The sequence below is a fragment of the Triticum urartu genome, chromosome 3A (assembly GCF_056163025.1).
Source record: "Triticum urartu cultivar PI428250 chromosome 3A, HENAU_Tu73, whole genome shotgun sequence".
Lineage (NCBI taxonomy): Eukaryota > Viridiplantae > Streptophyta > Magnoliopsida > Poales > Poaceae > Triticum > Triticum urartu.
Genome location: NC_141875.1, coordinates 357,517,605 through 357,539,493, shown reverse-complemented (window position 1 = coordinate 357,539,493; position 21,889 = coordinate 357,517,605). Strand labels below are relative to the sequence as shown.

General features: G+C 46.0%; 1 protein-coding gene across 1 annotated transcript; it reads left to right on the top strand.

Moving 5' to 3' along the window:
- Positions 1–944: 944 nt before the first annotated feature.
- LOC147979695 (uncharacterized) lies at positions 945–1,508 on the top strand. Its single transcript, XM_087515317.1, has one exon. It carries the CDS (start codon positions 945–947, stop codon positions 1,506–1,508), a length of 564 nt encoding a protein of 187 aa, XP_087371443.1.
- Positions 1,509–21,889: the final 20,381 nt, after the last annotated feature.

Sequence of the window (21,889 nt, the reverse complement as noted above, 5' to 3'; positions counted from 1 at the left end):
ACCCCAATGATTTTAAGCTTACAGGCACGGTACACGCTATCCTAGACTACTCTACACATGAAACTGCCACACGAGCGTCCGGGCTGCGGTTGGCTCTTCGCCTCTTCGGGAAGTCAAACAATGATGGAGTACTACTACACTGGAGGAGTACTACAGTACGCTTCTAGCCATCTGACATCGATTGAACTGCTGCATGTCCACCACGTGCGGGAGGGAGAGCGTGTATAGAAAGCTTCTCCTAGTCTTGCCAGCCACCACGCTCATGGGCGAGGGAGGGACGCTCCTGCCTTTGCGTGTATGACAGGTGGGCCCGACAGGTGTGTGGCCAACCTGTCATACAGCCAAAGGCAGGTGCAGTTAAGTCCGCGAGGGAGAGGATAATCAAACTTATCGTTGATGTACGAGTTGACGCGACACATCAAAGCACTGCACTCGATATATTTCAATAATTTGCATTTACCGATGCATTAATTACAACGCATGCATGCATGCCGTGACTCTCCTTTTGATACTTGCATGTGTTGATTTAATGCACCTTGAAGTAGTATAAAATATGTGAAGGTAAAGCTTTGTAATACCTCGGCCCAAGTCGAGAGATGGTTGTGCATGAGGAGGGCGAGATCATGCAGACCGAACATGACCCGACGATGGAGCTCTCTAAGGTCTCGATGGACCTCACCGTGCTCCACTGCCCCTTGTGCCTCCGCCCCTTGACTCCTCCAGTGTATGAGGTTTGAATACACCTCATCCGTTCGGTTGATTGAGCAAGGTGCATGTTTCTTGATTGATGTGTTGTTTGATTGATTTCTACAGTGCAAGGGAGGGCACCTGGCCTGCGCGGACTGCCGCGTCGAGCGCCCGGGAACCAGCGGTAGTGCCATAAGTGCGAGCACGGCGGTAGCTTCGACGTGCAGAACACGGGGGTGGACTCCGTCCTTTTGTCGATGAGGATGGAGTTCCCGCACGAAGGTTGTGGTCCCTACGTCACTTACCACAAGCTCGCCGATCACCAGAGCGTGTGTCCGCTCGCGCCCTGCAAATGCCACGTGCCCGTCTGCGGCTACGAAGGCCCGCCACCGGCGCTCTACCACCACATCAGCACCGCGCATCCCATGCACGTGCACAGGATCCAATACGGCAAGGTGCTCCAGCTGCAAGTGCCACTGTCGGAGCCACGGCTCTTGCTGTTCGCAAAGGAGGACCGCCACGCGTTTTTATTGGTTGGCGGCGTGCTCGACATCGGCGCGCCTATCGTCGTGTCGGTCGTCTGCATCAGAGGGGGGGCGTCCCCACTACCACACTACGTGGCCAAGCTGTGGGCGAACGGCCCACCGGGGGAGCCCAAAGGCACGACCAACGCCGTCAAGGTGGAAATGGAGGTGACAAGCAGAAAGGATCCCGGCGATGTCGACGTGCAGGAGCTGACCTTCTTGATAGTTCCGCCCAAGCTGCTGGCCGGGGCTAAGCTTGTGTCCCTCCACATTCAGATTGACAAGCTCACGTCCTAAATGTTTCTACATTGCCTTCTATTTATCTTAGTAATATGCTAATATAGGGATTACCTTGGTCTACGTTAGCTTAAGAAATGGTGGGTTTTGGTGGCGATGCAGCAATTACTTCGACATTAGATCAGTAATTTCCAACAGTCGAACGGATATTTTGTGTCCGTTGGATATAAAGTTCCTTTGGGTAAGAAGTACTACTTGTCATCAAAATGGATAAAAGGAGATGTATGTAGACGTATTTTAGTTCTAGATACTTTAATGGTGGAGTACTACAGTACGCTTCTGGCCATCTGACACCGATTGAACTGTTGCATGTCCACCGCGTGCGGGAGGGAGAGCGTGTAGCGAAAGCTTCTCCTAGTCTTGCCAGCCACCACGCTCATGGGCGAGGGAGGGACGCTCTGCCTTTGCGTGTATGACAGGTGGGCCCTACAGGTGTGTGGCCAACCTGTCATACAGCCAAAGGCATGTGCAGTTAAGTCCGCGAGGGAGAGGATAATCAAACTTCTTGTTGATGTACGAGTTGACGCGACACATCAAAGCACTGCACTCGATATATTTCAATAATTTGTGTGTGTGACTCCCAGATGCAGAGGCCGGGGGTCATCATCCTCCTTTTCGAGAAAAAATAGACGTGTGTGTGAGAGGACGAGTGCGTGCGTGCACCTCTTCTCTTCCTGTATAACGTACTACTAAACTCAGAGTACACGTTTTTGTGGGTGGCATGATGGTGCGTGTGAGAAGTCCCGAGAGATAGGTTTAATGCATTAATTGCAATGCATGCATGCATAAAGTACATGCATTGGTCAATTTTCTCTTAATACTTGCATGCAATGATTTAATGCACCTTGGAATCTGAACATGTGTTGGGGACAACCAAATTGAGCCTTATAAAATGGAAAGACTAAAATTTTGAGATAATCCCTATAAAACCGGAAAGGAGGGAGTAGAAAAATAAGTACTCCATCCGGGAATAGTGCCGCACTTGGAAACTAGTACCGTCAATAAATTTTGAGCTTGCGTCTCGTCACATTCAACATTACTCCATGCTATATTGAATTGCAAACCTGTTCACACCGATCACAATCTAAACGGTTTCCCACTTAGGAGCGTATTAGTACTCGGTTATAAATACTAGTATGCCAAGATGACTGCACATTCCTCCTCAACTCCTCATCCACAAAAACAAACAAGTCATTCAACATCCTTCCCTTGCGTCTGCCATGGCCAGCGTGAGTTCTGGGTCGAGAGATTGCCACCAGGGAGAGGCGAGCATGGAAGCGGAAGCACAAGAGATGTCCCGCCTCGCTGCGAGAGCAACCGACATGTCCCGCCGCGCGGAAGTAGCAGCACAGAGGTACCGCCATGCCGCTGAAGCAGCACGGAGGTCCGGCCGCGCCGTCGATGCAGCAGACTGGTCCGGCCGCGCCGCGGAAGCAGCAGAGATGTCCTGCCGCGCCACGAATGCAGTAGAGATGTCCCGCTGCGCCGCGGCGGCCTGGGAAAATTTCTCACGGGCACGCGACGACTGTTACAGGCGCATGCATGCGATCATCCATAGCCAGACGGATCAGATCTCCCGCTCAGCGAGGTTGCAGGACGACATGGTAGCCTCGTTTGAACAGGCTACCGGCGTCATCCGGCAACTAAGGGAGGGAAATGAGAGGCTCCGGGCCGAGCGCGACCTACTGAGGGAGAAGATCGTCCGAAGTGCAGACCTGCAGGAGGAGACTAGTGCCTTGTTGAAGAAAGTTATGGACGAGAATGACATGCTCCGCAACGAGCGCCAAAGGCTGGTGGAGGAATCCGTGGATGTTCTCAAGCAGCGTCATGAGGACACGAAGGAGCTCATTGCCACTCGCCGCAGAGACTAGTTTCCTGGTTTCTTTTGATGTAATAATAGGTTTTGGATGTGGATTGTGTCGTCGGTTGTGAAATGTTGGGTTCTAGCGTGGATGTTTGGCCTTTGTTGGCCTCTTAGGATGTTGCGATTTCAATCTGGTAGCTTTTAGTCCTTCGTGTTAGGTTGGAGTTGTGCTGAACTTCTTGTGAATTGTGGTGGTTTTCAGTAATGAAAATTGGAAGGGGCAAGCCCTTCTTTGATCAAATTTTTTTTAATCGTCCTTATATATTCATCAGTCTTGCTATAAGTCGCAGTAGATGCTATATAGGTCCGTCGGATCTTACATCAAGATCCGTGCTTTCAGATTTTCTTTTTTCTCTCTTAAATCTTAGTCGAGTGAGACATAGCCACACCATTAAACAGAGGCTCGAGCGCCATTAATGGAGACCTTGGGAGAGAGGTGGACGGCAGATGGAGGTCAAAGGGCTCTCTCCCAATAAGCACGCACAGGGGTCTGATCGCACGCCTCTCGTACTCAAATAGCTACCCTGCATGTCGCCTCCTAGCTAATAAAAAAGGGGATGCGTGGAGGCACGTAAATGGTACTAGTAAGTAGAACGCCCACGGTTTCAATAATACTTGTGTTTCCGATTGTAACGTGACAACACTTCTTCCAAAATGACTTTGTTGATTGTTAATGTGTGCGCCCTCGCAAATCGGACTGCAAATTTACCACAGCATGTTGGTGCCATGTCATGGCACCAAGCCAAGTTTCATTATTTTCATGCGTGTTTTGGATTTACAGGAATTAAAAAACTAAGTTTCCCAATGTTTCCAACCCAGCCACGATGCCCAGAATTTTGAATTTCATTCCCATTTCTTGCATGGAACCTAGAAATTTACCCGAGGACACACATGTGATTTTTCAACCAACTTTGGTGCACTGGAACATGTGCTTGTATTTCAAATTTGAATTATGCACACAAAGGTGACACGTTCCCTCCCAGAACCACGAGCCTTCTTGAGAGAAGCTCCGATTTGCAAGAAGCTTATACCAAAATTTGTTCCTATTCAGCCAATTTTTTTACCACGGCATGGTACTACCATGACATGACACCATGCCAAGTTTCATGATTTTAAAACCAAGTTTCTGAATGTTATCGACCGAGCCACGATGCCCAGATGTTTGAATTTTATTCTCATTTTTTTCCTGGGACCTACTCCCTCCTTCCATCTATATAGGGCCTAATGTGTTTTTCAAGACAACCTTTGACTATTGACAAGATTGATAGCACATGAGATGCATACTATGCAAATTATATTATTGGAAGTTCCTTTGACATACAAAATTGAAGGTATGCTTTGTGTAAGTTGCATGTCATATATTATTGCTCTAACATTTGGTCAAAGTTAGCCTTGAAAAACGCATTAGGACCTATATGCATGAGAGGAGTCGACTTCGAGAGAACGTGTTTGTTCGAGAGACACCGAGGAACACTACTATATATCGATGGTGCATGTAGGCGGGAATTAAATTAAGGGATGGTCTTATTGGTTTTGGGGATATAGGGGAAGAGTGAGAGGCAGGGGGGGTAGCTAGAAGGAGATTGTTAAGTGTGAGTGTGTGTTTTACCCACCTAGGCGGAAGTTATGTGCACAAAAGAGGAGAACAATTCGATGTGGCGTTAGGATTGAGGGTAATTAACTACTATGGAGACATAGAGACCTTGAACGTGCATGTGTGAGAGGTGTACATGTATACGTGCGATGTGTGTGTGTGCGCGCATGGTCGAGATAAAAGAAAGAAGACATAAGTCATAAGATCAACAACATGGGAGAGATGGATCGGTATGACAATATGCATGCATGTGAGAATGCATGGAAGAAGTCCCGACAATTGAGCATGTGTTTTTTCTTTAAGAGATAGTGGCGTGGGCTGGAGCATGCATCTATGGCGAGCAGAGGGAGTGAGGCGCAACGATTGTGCAAAAGAGACCAACCTATAAATGCATATGTATGGAGAGACATATATAGTGTGGGTGATAGGAAGCAAGACTCACTGCGAGAAAGAAATGTTGACGGAGAAACTACAAATAGATACAGAGATGGAGATACTAGCTAGAGGGACATCCGCTAGTTTGGGTGTTGGAGATGACCGTCGGGTGGTTCAAAGGGTGAAGTTATATATATGTGTGAGAGGGCACTTGACTGCATGTAGAGAGAAACATATGTAGTGTGCGTGATAGGAATCAAGAGTGAGGGCGAGAAAGAAGATTGATGGAGAAACAGATAAATAGAAAGATAAAGATGCTAGCTAGTGTGCGTTAGAGATAGGAGTCGAGTGGATCAGAAGGCTGGGTTATGTGTGTGGGTGTGAGAGAGATAGAGAGAGGGTGAGTGTGAGTCACATACAAACAGATATCAGAGAGAAATGAGATCCAGAGAGACGGAGTTTTGTGTCTGCGAGAGAGAAAGATATTTCACAATGAGAGTGATAGCTAGAGAGACATACGAGGGAACGCAAGATATCTCTAGGGAGAGAGGGTGTGTGTGAGCGACATACAAGAGAACAATGGAGAAATATGAGACCCTGGGAGACAGAGTTTGTGTTTGTGTGTGAGAAAGAGATATTGATGAGGAAGAGTCGTAGGTTCTCATATCTAAGGAGCGAAAGACATCTCTGTATGAGGGGTGTGCGAGTGGCACACATGGGAATAGTAGAGAGAAATGAGACCCCGGGAGACAAAATTTTGTGTTTGTGTGAGAGAAAGAGATTCCACATGGAGAATCATAGTTAGAGACACATAGCAGGGAGCGAGATATACTTAGAGAGAGATAGAGTGATGAAGGTCGAGGGAGAGAGTACCGTCAGTGTGTTACGAAGATAAAAGATCATTGTCGACATACAGGTAGCACGAGAGATACCTGAGAGACGATGAACGCGTATAGGTCCAGAGAGATAGTCCTATATAAGCATGAGTGATAGCTATATGAGACGAATATCTGAATTAAAGGGGATTCAATTATTTAAACTGGAGATCACGACATTGATAATATCATAACGCAAATTGGTGTATCAAACATGCATATTCATTTGAATTTGGCCACACGTGTAATGTTATATAGTTTATCAATATTGGTGATCCATAGATTCTTCAATTACAAACAATGCATGGTTTATATGCAATTAATGTCTAAATGGGATTACACTATATGTTGCGTGTGTGAAACACATTATACATGTTTGAGAAGTAAAAAAACCCGCATAAACACACATTAATTGGAGACAGTTAGGGAGGAATGCATACATTGGATTTCAACATAAAGTGGTTTCAAATATTTGAAAATCCAAATTGATGGATACAACCTTATGAATCCGAGATCATGCCATTTGTAAACCATATTTATGTATAAATGGTGTTGTGCTTTTGAAAGTATATATAAAAAATGATGTATATAGAATGTAATTCCAATTGAAAATGGATCCCGCCCGAAAAAAATAGAATACAAACGGGATTCGAATTGAGTTGGCATGGTAAACGTGCACTCTGCAAAATTTGAATGAAGCGGGGAAAGTCGCAGTAACCGCCCGGAACCAAAATCTGCGAGATGGAAATCACTGCTGCCTATCCCTGCCACGCAAAGCCTATATGCTGGATTTCTATAGGTTTCGATAGGGGTAGGTTTGTAATTTCACCCAAACGTGACGTAACCGCCTCTCACCCGGATTCATACACGGTGGGAGCCAAAACACAGTGTGTCCTCGGCCGAAATCAACTCCCTCCCCGATTCATACTCATACACGGTGGGCGCCAAATACAAACTCTCGTCGGCAAATATTCGGTGTATGCGAGATTACCGTCCTATCCCCGACCGACTAGTGTTGCTGCGATGTAGTAGAAATTTGAAATGGTGGCTAAGTTTGTAAATTTCCTCGCATTTGAGACAAGCGCGCCCTGAATACATGGTTCCCCCCTTCCTCTCTACCTCCCTTTTCCCCATTCGTACTCCGTGGGCGCCAAAACACCCTCTCCACCCCACCCTCCTCCGTCCGCCGCCGTCCGCCACCCCATCCACCGCCGTCCTCCTCCACCATGCCGGAGCTGATACCCCAACGCTGCCGTCCATTACAAGAGATCGACCTCTCTCATCCACGGCTTCGGACCGGGATCCTTGCATCCCGTCCTCTCGCTTCATCCCCGCCATCGTCCACCTTGCCGGCGCCGCTCCTACGACCGTCTCGTCCACCGCGCCCCGCCGCCACCGTCTACCCTCCTAGATCTGCTTCCATGCCGCCGACAGCCATCGCCACCGCAACACCATCAAATTCTCAGCAGATGCCTACATGGCGCCGCACCAGAGGCGGTACTCTTTCGTATCTGCTCAACTTATTTATCGCAGCAAGAAAATAGATCACCACCACTTTACTCTGATTTCTTGTCTTGGTTGCGAAGTTGCCTTTGTCCGGTTTGCACCTTCAGATCCGCCATGGCACGCTCAACACCATACTTGCAATGCTTATGGTTTTCCCCTTTTTATTCCACACTAGTTAAATCACAGTAGACTAAATTTCAAAATTGGGTCAGTCGATTTTTCAGAGCTCGCCGGAGTTCGTCGGTGCGATCGAAGGGGCTCGGGTGGTTGTGGGGCCTCGCCGAACAAAGAAAACTCGACGCGGGTGGGGGTTGGGGTGGGGGTGGGGGTGGGGGTGGCGGAGGAACACAGGCGGTGGGGGCCGGTGGTCCGGCCGGCGGCCCGTGCGGTGTTCTGTATGGGAAGAATCAGAGACGAGGAAGAAGAAGGGTTAGGAGACGTAGGATCTTCATCCAACCGCCTGAAATGGTCGAGAGACAGCTAGGAGTTGCATTCTTAATGCGCTCTGGTTCATCATGTGTGGGCACTGCGCAACCAACATTTTATTATCCAAAATCTGCTTGCTCTTCTTTACCATGTTCCTCTTCCATTCTTCTTTAATATGTACTCTCTCCGTTCCTAAATACAAGTCTTTGTATAGATTCCACCATGGACTACATATGGAGCAAAATGAGTGAATCTACACTCTAAAATGTACCTGGATACATCTGTATGTGATCCATAGTGGAAATCTCTACCAAGACTTATATTTTGGAACGGAGGGAGTATGATAGTAGTAAAGTATGTTCCTTGTACTGAAGATGAGCAGGGACATTTGCAATGTAGAGGTCTATACGGTCGGTTGTGATGGACACTTTGAGCCTCTTTGATTCGTAGGATCTTGTAAACATAGGAATAGGATTTGTAGTGGCCTGCCCACTTGAATCCTATAAGAATATCAAGGAAATGCGGGGAGTTGTGTCACCTTTGAGAGTTACATTGATATTAACAGTACCGCACTTTCACTTGAAGAGAGCTGGTATCTGAAGCCTTTCTAGCCGTACCGGCAATACTAGCACATATGTTCCAGCAAGTTCCACTTTGCTGATTTTACTCTGATGCTTAAGGTTTTCCCGTTATATCTACACTATGATCTGTGTAGCTGCTTTGTGTCGCCCTAGCAGCAGTCCACTCTTGAAGCTAAACACTGCAATGACTTACAAAATTGGCACCAAGGCATTGAGTGCCATTCTGGATGCAATGAAACTCATACGCTCCCCACCTGTTGATTCTTGTTCAGAATATCATCCTAATGACTATTCTAACCTCGAGGAGTCAAAGGCAGATGGCCTATCCTGTTCACCCATCAAGGTGCCTGTTCTAATTTGGCAATGTTTTATTGATTGCGGGTATCTTGCATATGTTGTCTTGCATTTCTTCTACTTTGTTGCATCGCCATCTGCTTAGTTTACTCATCATATATGTCGAGATGCCATGCCCATCCATTATCAATACATATTCCATCTGTCATCATACCATGTTTTTTCACTCAAATGTTGTTCTTGTGCATCAGACATCAAAAAGGAAGAGGGTGATTGCCGAACCTGAAGGAGCACTAGCAAAGTCCTTGAAAAATGTATTGGTGACGGAGAAATCAAGCAGCACCCCACTTATATTGGTTGTACAACCAGTGACACAAAACGTAGGACCGACTCCAGCAGACTGTACCCATACTTCACTAGCCACACCACTAGCCCCACCACACAGGACCTGCACTCCAGCAAAAGGTATACCGATTTGATTTGCCATAGCACTAGCTGTACCATAGAAAAAACCTTGTTATGCACTGGTCTCGTTCCCAGGATGAGGTACTGTCTATGAAATCACATGACAATTTGAACTTCTACTTTTCTGCATGTGCCTTACGGATCTTTTTTGCAGGAAATCTGCTCGAAGAAGAATTCCGATTTGAGAAGAACGACAAGATATCTCAAATATGCTGCCCGCTGCTTTGCTCTTGTTAGTACCTGTTGTCCTGTATCACTGTACTTGCATACATACCTGGTTCATTATGTGACAGCAGTATGCATGATAGCTTGCTTATCAATTGTTCGCTCCAAATTATCTGATCTGTATGAATGGTTACATTAGTGTAGAATATATCCAATGCCAATGTTTTTTTAGCTCTGCATTGTTCTTGTAAGTACATGCTGTCCTTTATCAGTGTACTTATAATGACAGGTAGTTGTTCATGTACCATCACTCTGCAGCTTATTTTCCTTGCCCTCCATTTTCTACACATCAGATCTATATTTACTCTTACCATAAGGCTGGTACTTAAGAAGTTTAGCTGTGCATTGCTCTTGGCTGTACCTTTTGCCTATATAGCTGCACTTACATTTATAGCTACTTGGTTATGTAGCATCACTCTTCATCTTATCTTAAATATTCTCCATTTTTTCGTATATTATCACATCTATATTTACTCTTAACAAAATGTAGAATAAAGGCAATGCTTTTGAAGAAGATTCTGTGGTAAACTTCTTGAATTGCCCCCCCCATCAGCATGGACAAGGCCTTTATAGAGCCTGTCTTCACCAATAATGTAAGTTTGTCCATCTCAAGCCTTCAAACTTTGTTGTATATATTTGGTTAGGCATGACTGCAACAGCTGTTTATTTTTGGTGTTTGCATCAAATTGCTTGTTTAAAGTTTATTATATGTAGTTCATAAACAAAATTTCGTCCTTTCTCAATTTAAGTTTTTAGTTGTACAACCAAGTTCCTTCTTCATACCATGTAAATTAAACTATACAGAGCAAGTGATCTTCTTTTGCACTGGATGTATGCTTCTGTTCTTCATCTGTAATCCAGTGGTGTGGTGAACCTACCCACTACAGCACAATGTCATATTCTGCAATGTCTTAACTATGAAAAATGTCATATCATTCTACTATTATTTAAACCGTCTCTTTATTTGCCAATCTGAAATGGTATAAATTGACAACACACTAACCATTGATAGTTATGAGTTCTTGATCTGTAATCCAGTGGTGTCGTGAAGCTGCCAACTCCTTCACAATGTCATTTCCTGCCATGTCTTGACCTGAACAATACCATATTGTGTTAATGCAAATTTAAACTGTGTCACTTTATTCGTCAGTAAGAAATGTGATGAATTGTCAGCACTGATACTTTTATGTGCAAAACATGTCATCTGTCTGCTTATTTATCTTTCAGAGTGAGGAAGATATAAGTGTTGAACAAGCGCAGTCTCATCATCTTGCTCAGTTGCTTGCGCTGCAGCTCCCCAGCAGGGCTAACCTTTCTTGAACTCTATTGAAGTGCTGTCGGTTTTGTATATTATTTTGTCGGCGTGTTTATTTGCACTGGTGGCGATCTTTGATGCCCAGTGTATGTAATCTGCTGTCTGCTTGTGCTTTATTATCATAGTGGCGAACTTTGATGCCCAGTGGATGTAATATGCCGTAATTTCTTTATTGTATAGTATAGGTTTTTTATTATTCATGATGCTGCAGTTATTTTACTGTATATATATCCTGTCTTCGCAGTAAACCGGCCAAACCGTAAAATTACGGTACATAATTAGGCCGTCATGCAATCACGATGTAGGTTGGGCCTGAAACGTGCCGATCAACTCACGGGCCGGCAGCAGCCCGAAATGAACCCCGTCCCATGATTGTGCGAATCAAATCACGAGCTTTTAACAGGCCGAAAAATTGTCTCGGTCCTTTTTGGCCCAATCAGATATCGGCTGCGAGCAGGCCGGATGCAAACCGGGCCGTAGTTAGGCCCAACTATATGATAGGCTTTTAACAGGCTGAAATTAATATAGGGCCGGAATGTTAAACGGGCCCTTAACAGGCCAAAACTAATATCAGGCCAAATTACTAAGTGGGCCTTTAGCAAGTGGGCCCAAAAGCATAGTGTCCAGTTGACGGGCCGAATCTGATATGGGCCATAATTAGGCCCAAAACATCTTAAAGGCTGGACTTGATCTGGGCCATAATTTGGCCCAAAACGTGGTAGGCTTTTAACAGGCCGGATCTCATATGGGCCACTATTAGGCCCGGAGCATGGCAGGCCATTAATAGACCATATCAAATATGGGCCGACATTTGGCCCAAAACATGGCAGCCAGTTAACGGGCCGGCCTACTAGGGTCCTCAAAATCTTGTGGGCCTACAGCTGGGCCGGCCCATTAATGTCGGAGAACTCTCGCGGGCCTTTAGCTGGGTCGGCCATTATGATCCGCAAGAATTTTGTGGGCCTTTACCTGGGCCGGCCTATTATGGCACACAAAAATCTTGTGGGCCTGTACCAGGGCCGGCCCATTATGGCCCGCGAAATCTTGTGGGCCTTTAGCTGGGCCAGCCCATTATGGTCCACAAAATCTCGTGGGCCTTTAGTTGGGCCGGCCCATTATGGTCCGCAAAATCTTGTGGGCCTTTAGTTGGGCCAGCCCATTTAAACTTGTTGGGACGTGCCACGTGTCGACGTATCATAAGCGCCTTCTGTCCAGTGAGTGGATGACATCTGTCCCGACGAAGAGCCGACGCGTGTTTCCTCTAGCCAATGATGATTTTACACGTGGAAAATCCCCATTGGTCGGGGTTGTTAACGGGTTATCGGATCCAAAACCCGACCCGATAGCTTAACGGCGTTCCGTTACGGTGGATGCCACGTGTCGGTCACCCTTGATGAAAGCACTTCTATGACGCGCGATTTATCGTCATGGAAGTGGACACTTCTGTGATGATAATTTTGGTAATGTCATGGAACACTTCTACGATAGCACAGGTATGACTATCTTGATTCTGTCATAAATTTGTCATGGATGTACATGCATGACAAAAAAGGCGACCTACTGTGACAAACACGTATCATCACGGAAGTGTATTTTTTTGTAGTGCTTCTTGCCTCACGAGACTTTACCACAATGTCATCGCCGTAAGCTTCAGCGTTCCTCCCGAGCTGCCGGCCTAAGGCGATGTGCATCAGCCGCTGAAAGGTCGCGCCTGCGTTGCGCAACCCAAATGGCATGCACATATAGCAGTACACTCCACACGAGGTTAGGAAAGCCGTCCTTTCCACGTCTTCTACCGCCATCTTGATCTGGTGATAGCCCGAGAAGGCATCTAGGAAGCACAATAGGTCACACTCTGCGGTGGAGTTGACTATCTGGTCAATGCGGGGGAGCGGAAATGGATCCCAAGGGCAGGCCTTGTTGAGGTTGGTGAAGTCGACACACATGCGCTCCTTTCCTCCCTTTTTTGGCACAATGACCGGGTTAGCCAGCCAATCAGGGTAGCGGACCTCGCGGATAACTCCTGCCACCTCTAGCTTCCGGGTCTCTTGAACGATGAAAGCATGTTTCTCAGTGGACTGCCGCCTCGCCTTCTGCTTCACGGGGCACACATTGGGGCACACATTGAGGTGATGCTCAATCACTTTCCTTGGGACCCCTGCTAACTGACCAGGTTCCCATGCGAACACCTTCTTGTTTGCACGCAGGAACCTCACCAGGGCCTTTTCCTACTCGGGCTCGAGGTTGAGGTTGGCCCCTATGGTGAAGGTGGCGCCAGTGGGCCCGTCCTCGTCAACTGGTACCTGCTTGGTCTCCGCCTTGTCTTGGGTGAATAGCTGCTTCTTTTTAGCCGGTGCAGGCCCCTTGGGCTCAAGGGCGTCGGTGCCAGTGGGTTGTGCCACTGCAGCCGCCCTGAAAACAAGCTGGAGCACCTGCAGCGCATCCCTTGTGTCTCCTAACACGGTGAGGACGCCGCTGCTCCCAGGCATCTTCATGAGGTTGTACACCGGGTGAGTTGCTGCCATGAACCAAGCCAAGGCCGGATAGCCGAGGATGGCGTTGTAGGGGAGGCCAATGGGGCCGATGTCGAAGTCGATCAGCTCCGTGCAGAAGTTGTCGCAGGTGCCGAAGGTCACTGGGAGGCGGATCTGTCCCAAAGAGGTAGTGGAACCGGCTCCGACGCCCGAGAAAGGCCTGCTGGGTTGGAGCCGCTCCAGCGGCACGTGGAGTAGGCTGAAGGCCTCCACCGAGAGCATGTTGAGGCCGGCACCACCGTCGATGAGGGTCCTGGTGACGGCCACTTGGCAGATGGTGGGGGTGCACAACATCGGGAGCGCGCCCGAACCGATGGGGTTGAAGGGGTGATCCTCCGAGTCGAAGGTTAGATCGGCCTCGGGCGCCACCCAACCCGGGGGGGCTTCTCGGCGCTTGGAGGCGGTGCTGATCCGGCGGGTGAATGGCTTGACGTGATGGCTCGATGGTGGTGCCTGAGAGCCACCTAGGAGAGCTGCGACGACGGGCGGCGCTGGTGCGGCAAAACGGGCGAGGAAGAGGTCGCGCAGCTCCTCCCAGGAGGTGACGAAAGCCGTCGGCAGGTGGAGGAGCCACGCGCGCGAGACGCCGGTGAGGGCCATGGGTAACCAGTTGGCCATCAGCCGGTCGTCGCCCCCGGCTCTGAGGACGGCCTCCTCGTACGCCAGCAGGAAAATCATCGGGTCTGTCGCACTGTTGTAGCACAGCGGCATCTCGGGCTTGAACTCGCGCGGCCACTGCACCTGTCGCAAGGTGGGGGTCAAGGCCCAGAGCCCCCTGGCCCCGGTGCCGGCATCCATTGCTGGAGTGGGCGGCGCGTTGTCCGCCATGAGGGCGGAATGCGATGTTGGGGGAGAGCGGGTCGTCAGGAGGGAGAACTCCGGCGCACCCCTACCTGGCGCGCAAATGTCGGATTTCGGGTTCCGGCAAACCCTTGAGGTTCGAACATTGGGGTGCGCATGGAGATCTCTCCCCTACCGATCTACGTCCCATCTCCTCGCGTGATCTAAGCTGGAAACAATGACCAACACAAGGGACACGAGGTTTATACTGGTTCGGGCCACCGTTGTGGTGTAATACCCTACTCCAGTGTGTGGCGTGGTGGATTGTCTCAGGGGCTGATGATGAACAGTACAAGGGAAGAATAGCCTCGCGAGAGGTGTTCTTGAGCTGGTGTGATGAACTGTTTGGGTGAGTTCGGTCGCCTCTCTCTCTCTCTCTCTGCTAGGGCTCTACCAGATCTCTAGCTGATGTCCCTACTCTGTGGTGGCTAGCTCTATTTATAGAGGCCTTGGGCCTCTCCCCAAAATAATGAGCGGGAAGGGCGCCAACAATTGGCCATTTTGAAGGGGAATATCTAGTACAAGTTATCCTGACCAAAGGTGGTCTTCGGCTGCCAAAAGTGCTGGTGATGACGCCGTCTTGGGCTCCACGGTGACCTCCGTCCTGCCGCTCTACTGGTCTTGGTCTCGTTGCACTGGAATGGTAACCTTTGCCTGAGGCCTTGGCCTGTGCTTGGCCCCTTTGCACGAAAGGGGAAACAAGGACACTACACAGGCCGGCGCCCGCCTGGCGCCCGCCTGGTATCGATCGTCATGGCTTGCGTCACGGGCTCCTCGCGAGGTACCCCTGCCTTGATCTCTCTGCCTCCTCGCGAGCCTGCCTGATGAGGCTGCCTCTGAAGAAGCTTTCTGTCGTCCGCCCCGCGAGGCTTGGCCCCTCGCGAGGGTCTTGAGCTTGAGCTGATGAAGATGGGCCGCGCTGGGCCCCCACTTGAGCCACGCTGTAGGTCGCAGGCAGGCAAGTCTGGGGACCCCCGTTCCCAGAACACCGACAGTTTTGGGCGACTTGGTTCGTCGGGGTCGGTGACCTAGGTCGCGAGGGGAGAGGAGGTATGGGGAGTTTGTCCCTCGTGTCAGGCGATTCAGGTTGGGTGCTTCAGTGGTTTTGGGCGACTTGGTTCGTCGGGGTCGGCAACCTAGTTCACGAGGGAAGAGGGGTAGGTGAGTTTGTCCCTCGGGTTAGGCAATTCGGGTTGGGTGCTTCAGTGGTTTTGGACGACTTGGTTCATCGGGGTAGGTGACCTAGGTCATGAGGGGAGGGGGTAGGCAAGTTTTCTCCTCGGGTTAGGCGATTCGGGTTGGGTGCTTCGGTGGTTTTGGGCAACTTGCTTCGTTGGGGTCAGCGACCGAGGTCACCAGGGGAGAGGGGATAGGTGAGTTTGTCCCTTGTGTTAAGCGATTTGGGTTGGTTGATTCGGTGGTTTTGTGCGACTTGGTTCATCAGGGATGGCGACCTAGGTCACGAGGGGAGAGGGGGTCGGTGAGTTTGTCCCCCATGTTAGGCGATTTGGGTTGGGTGCCTCGTTGGTTTTGGGTGACTTGGCTCGTGTATTTTCCGCATCCCGATAGGGGTCAAGCTCGGGTCGGCCTCCCACCCCGTATAACTAAAGGTTCAGTGCGAATATTTTCCACGCCCCGCAAATTTTTACATGTCGTGGGCCGATACGGTTTTTGATCGGGACACCTTTTTTCTCCCAAAATTGTAAACGGGGAGTTATTTTGTGGGTCAACGCGTTTTATGGGGTCCGATAGAGATTCTCTTACCTGCCCTTGCCTTAATTGTGTTGCCTACTGAAGATAAACAGACGCTAACTTATGCAACTTCAGTGTATGGGATTAGGTGTCTCAAAGGATGGATGAGCTAGCTTAGTATGTGGGGTTTACGCCACGAGCTCTCACAGCCACAACGCTAAAGATCAGCCACACTATTACAAAACAAGCGATCAAACTTTAGAACGAACAACATTGTCTACTTCAGCAGGGTATAGTATGCTATAAGAACTTTCAGAAACGAGTATTCCTAGTTGGTACTTGATTTGCTGCCGATTATCTCCACATATTAGCTCAGAATCTTCCTCAGTATCACGCAACCAGTACTCGACACGACATGCTTCTATCAACATCGACAAAGGGAATTGGCAGCAAAAAGTGCAAATAAAAACACCAAAGGATCATCTCCCTTGCTAGGTACACAACAATGTAAAAAATAAAAAATGAATTATGTTTTTCATATATAACTGTGACAAAATATGGAAGCAGACACATTATGTAGCATTTAGCTATTAAATTGCCTAATGCAGCATCAGTTTCCCAGAGTTTTGGCACGATATGGTTTAGTGTTGTAGAAAATATAGTTTGTCGTTAGAAGCAACAAAATGGCACATTGTTTTGGCCTTCCCGTGCTCTACAAAAATGGGGGGATGATAAATACAGAGAAAAAATGTGCAGGTTTGAGTTTTTCATACATTTGCCCAGAAGGATGTGGCCAATAAATTGTCTAATGATTTTGGATATAATTGCCTACCGGTGCTTGTGAAAATGTCATCATACGGGGATAGACAATTTTATTGATTTTGAATGACATTTTCACAAGCACCGGTTGACCTATGAAGGATATGTCGAGTTCATCAAATCAGGAGATACCTACTCCATCTAGTCAGGAATTAGGTGTAATTCCTGAACCCACCATTGCGATGGAACACGTTGAAAATCCTGTGGAGGATGACAATGAAACTCCTGTAAGGAGTAAGAGACAGAGGACTACAAAGTCCTTTGGAGATGATTTCATTGTGTACCTCGTGGATGACACACCCAGGACTATTTCAGAAGCCTATGCATCTCATGATGCTGACTACTGGAAGGAAGCTGTTCGTAGTGAGATGGATTCCATCTTAGCTAATGAAACCTGGGAGATCACTGACCATCCTTATGGGCGCAAACCTGTAGGATGTAAGTGGGTGTTCAAGAAAAAGCATAGACCTAATGGTACGGTTGAAAAGTACAAGGCTCAGCTTGTGGCCAAGGGTTATACAGAGAAAGAAGGTGAAGACTACTTTGATACTTACTCACCTGTGGCTAGACTAACCACTATTCGGGTGGTGCTATCACTTCCTGCCTCACATGGTCTTCTTGTTCATCAAATGGACATTAAGACGACTTTCCTCAATGGAGAGTTGAAGGAGGAAATTTACATGGATCAGTCAGAAGGTTTTGTAGTACCTGGTCAAGAAGGAAAGGGGTGCTGGGTATTAAAGTCTTTGTATGGCCTTAAACAAGCTCCTAAGGAGTGGCATGAGAAGTTTGAAAGAACATTAATTGCTGCAGGCTTTGTAGTAAACGATGGTGACAAGTGTGTGTACTATCGATGACATACCGATCTTTGGAACCAAACTTGATTTAATCAAGGAGGTAAAGGATTTCTTATCTCGTTGTTTCGAGATGAAGGATCTAGGAGTAGCTAATGTTATCTTAAACATCAAGCTGTTGAGAGATGAGAATGGTGGGATTACACTGCTTCAGTCTCACTATGTGGAAAAGGTTTTGAGTCGCTTTGGGTATAGCGACTGCAATCCTTCTCCAACTCCATATATGCTAGTGTGTTGCTTCGAAGGAATTGATGGATTGCTAGAGATCAACTGAGGTATTCTTAGATTATTGGCTCACTTATGTATTGCTAGAGATCAACTGCTTCAGTCTCACTATGTGGAAAAGGTTTTGAGTCGCTTTGGGTATAGCGACTGCAATCCTTCTCCAACTCCATATGATGCTAGTGTGTTGCTTCGAAGGAATTGACGGATTGCTAGAGATAAACTGAGTGTTTTCTAGTGATTGCTTTCATAAAAATGATGAAGATCTTAAAATGATTGGTGTTTCTTCTATTGATTCTTTGTTTAATAAAATTAAAATTGATGAAAAAGGAATTGAAGAAGAGTCAACTTTAGCCAGAAGGCATCCCGATAATTCGGAGGGTGAAAATCTTTATGAAAAAACTGATAAACATGGGTTTGGAGAGGTCAAAACTTTAACTAGTGATGTACCCACTATTTTGGATTACAAAGACTTCAATTATGATAATTGCTCTTTGATTGATTGTATTTCTTTGTTGCAATCCATGATAAATTCACCTCATGCCTATGAACAAAATAAAGCTTTTACTAAATATATCGTAGATGCCATGATGAAAGCTTTAGAAGAAAGTTGGAATTAGAGATTTCAATTCCTAGAAAATTACATGATGAATGGGAACCTACTATCACAGTCAAGATTAATAATTATGAGTGTTTTGCTTTATGTGATTTAGGTGCTAGTGTTTCCACAATTCTGAAATCTTTATGCGATGTGCTTGGTCTTACCGATATTGAAGAATGTTCTCTTAATTTGCACTTGGCGGATTCTACTATTAAAAAGCCTATGAGAAGAATTAATGATGTTTTTATTCTTGCAAATAGAAATTATGTGCCCATAGATATTATTGTTCTTGATATTGATTGCAATCCGTCTTGTCCAATTAGACTTGGTAGACCGTTTTTATGCACTATAGGTGCCATGATTGATATGAAAGAAGGCAATATTAAATTTCAATTTCCGCTTAGGAAGGGTATGGAATACTTCCCTAGCACAAGAATTATGCCATCATATGAATCAATCATCTGGGCATCTTATGGATCTAGAAATAAATATGACAATACTTGAATGACTAAAATGCATCGGTAGTCATTAAACTTGTCGCGTACACTCACTTTAGTCACTGTACTTAAGAATATGGTCAATACGGTCACTATATACACGTTGAGGTGATTATACGGTCACCGGCGGATTGTATTGCTCCATATGCATCCATTTTGATCGGTCAACCAACCCACCTGGCCCCTCACTAGCTCACTTTCTCTCTCTATCATGTCGGCCCCACCTGTCAATGGGCGGAAGAAAGAAGCGTAGGGAAAAATAAAATCCGTATGCATCCATTTTGACCGGTCAACCAACCCACCTGGCCCCTCACTAGCTCACTTTCTCTCTCTGTCATGCCGGCCCCACCTGTCAATGGGCGGAAGAAAGAAGCGGAGGGAAAAATAAAATATTTGCACTGGTGGGGATTCGAATAGAGGACATCCCGTTTAATCACGAGCGGGCAAACCAGCTGCACCAACTTCAGTTTTTGATTAGATAGAAGAACATATACATGTATACTTTGCTGAATTCACGCGACAACCCTATAACTTTTTTGCGGGGGAGCCATAATTGTTAGGATTTAAATCATTATTATCAGATTGCCAACATTCAGCATTGGGATTTTTTTTCTGGCCTTGTGGTTTGTTTCCAACGTATGCAGTCTGAATGTTCAAAGAATAGTAGCTACGTCTATACTGAACAAAAAAAATTTAAGTGCTAATGCAATTTTGACGATGAACCCTACGTATGAGTACATTTGAAAAAAATGTACAAGTAATAAATTAAAGTGCTAATGCAATTTTGACGGTGAACCCTATGTATGAGTACATTTGAAAAAAAAAATGTACGAGTACAGACTACTGCCAACACCACTTTAAATCTCAAAAGTACCAACCACTGAAACTACATGAAACGATTATGAATTCTAAAAAAACATGAAACAATTATGATTTAGGGGCAAATCCCAATGGCTCGCACGCAAAAAAAAATTTGCACCTTGCCACGTGAGTGCAGTGGAAACTTATAAAACATACTGTTTCCTCTTAATCTATGAAGAGCTTCACTTGTGCAGCTGGTTTGTTCTCGCTTCTATAAGCACGAGGATTCCGGTTCGAATCCCCACTTGCCCTTAATTTTTTTTGGCTCTATTTCTTTCCTCCACCCTGACAGGTAGGGCCCACATACACAGAGAGAAAGTGAGCTAATGAGGCGCCAAATGGGTTGGTTGACCGGTCAAAATGGATGCATACGGAGCGATATGGATCTGCCAGTGACCGTATAATCACCTCAACAGTTATATAGTGACTGTATTGACCATATTCTTAAGTACAATGACCAAAGTGAGCGTACGCGACAAGTTTAATGACCCATAGTGCATTTTACTCTACTTGAATCTATGCATTATGCCTAGCTAGGGGCATAAAACGATAGCGCTTGTTGGGAGGCAACCCACCGAATATTTTTTTGCCTTTTTCTTTCTATTCTTGAGTGTTTGCAAAATTATGCTACTGTTACGATTGTATTTTTTATGTTTTAATTAGTTTTTGTTCCAAGTAAAGCCTTTGGGATTATGTTTGGTGATAGTTGATTTGATCTTGTTGAAAAATAGAAACTTTTGCATCGAGTAAAATAATTTTGATAAATCACAGGAGCGATGAAAAATTCTGAATGTTTTACAAAAGATTGATATAAAAATTTCCTAAATCAAATTTTCAGAAGTTTTTGAGTTACAGAAGTATACAAAGTTTTCAGATTGCTACAGACTGTTCTACTTTTGACAAATTCTGTTTTCTTTGCGGCATGTGCTTATTTTGATGAATCTATGGTGTGATCGGGGGGGGGGTATAATCCATGGTAAAGTTGGAATACGATAGATATAATGCAAAAATAAAATATGAATGGGTTAGCAATAGAGCTTATAGTACTGATTTGCTTTCTTATACTAACGGATCTCACGAAGGTTTTGTTGAGTTTTGTGTGATTGAAGTTTTCAAGTTTTGGGTGAGATCACAATGGATGAAGGAATAAGGAGTAAGAAGAGACTAATCTTGGGGATGCCCCATGGCACACCAAGTTATTATCCAAAGAGAAACAAGCAACTAAGCTTGGGGATGCCCTGAAAGGAATCCCCTCTTTCTTCTAACGACCATCGGTATTTTACTTGGAGCTCTAATTTTTCGTCACATATCATGAATTTTGCTTGGAGCGTCTTGTATTATATGAGTCTTTGCTTGTTTTTCTTTTTAGTTTGTGTCATCTATCCTTGCTGGACACACCTATTTGAGAGAGCCAAAATTATGCTATGATTTGTTAGAATTGCTCTCTATGATTCACTTAAATTCTTTGAGCTATGGAATTGCTCTAGTGCTTCACTTATATCTTTTTGAGCACAGTGTGCTTTAATATTTTTGAAGAAATTCTCTCATGCTTCACTTAGATTTATTGAGAGTTAGTAATTTTTTGAAGAAATTCTCTCATGCTTCACTTACATTATTTTGAGAGACAAAAAAATTCCATGCTCATGTTCTTCACTTAAATTTGTTTGAGCTATCAAAAAGCAACATATGAAACTAGTCCCAAAGTGATAAATATTCAAGAGGGATGTAATAAAAACTTTCATGAAGATCATTGGACAAAATAAATTTGATTCCTTGTAATAATTTTGTGGTATAATGATAATAATATGTGAGTCATGTTGGTGAGTATTTATGCTTTAGTAAGAATATTTGTGTTAAGGTTTGTGATTCCCCATGCAAGCACGAAAGTCAACAATTATGCAATGAAGTTACATCCTACTTGTGGTGCATTATTCGGTGTTA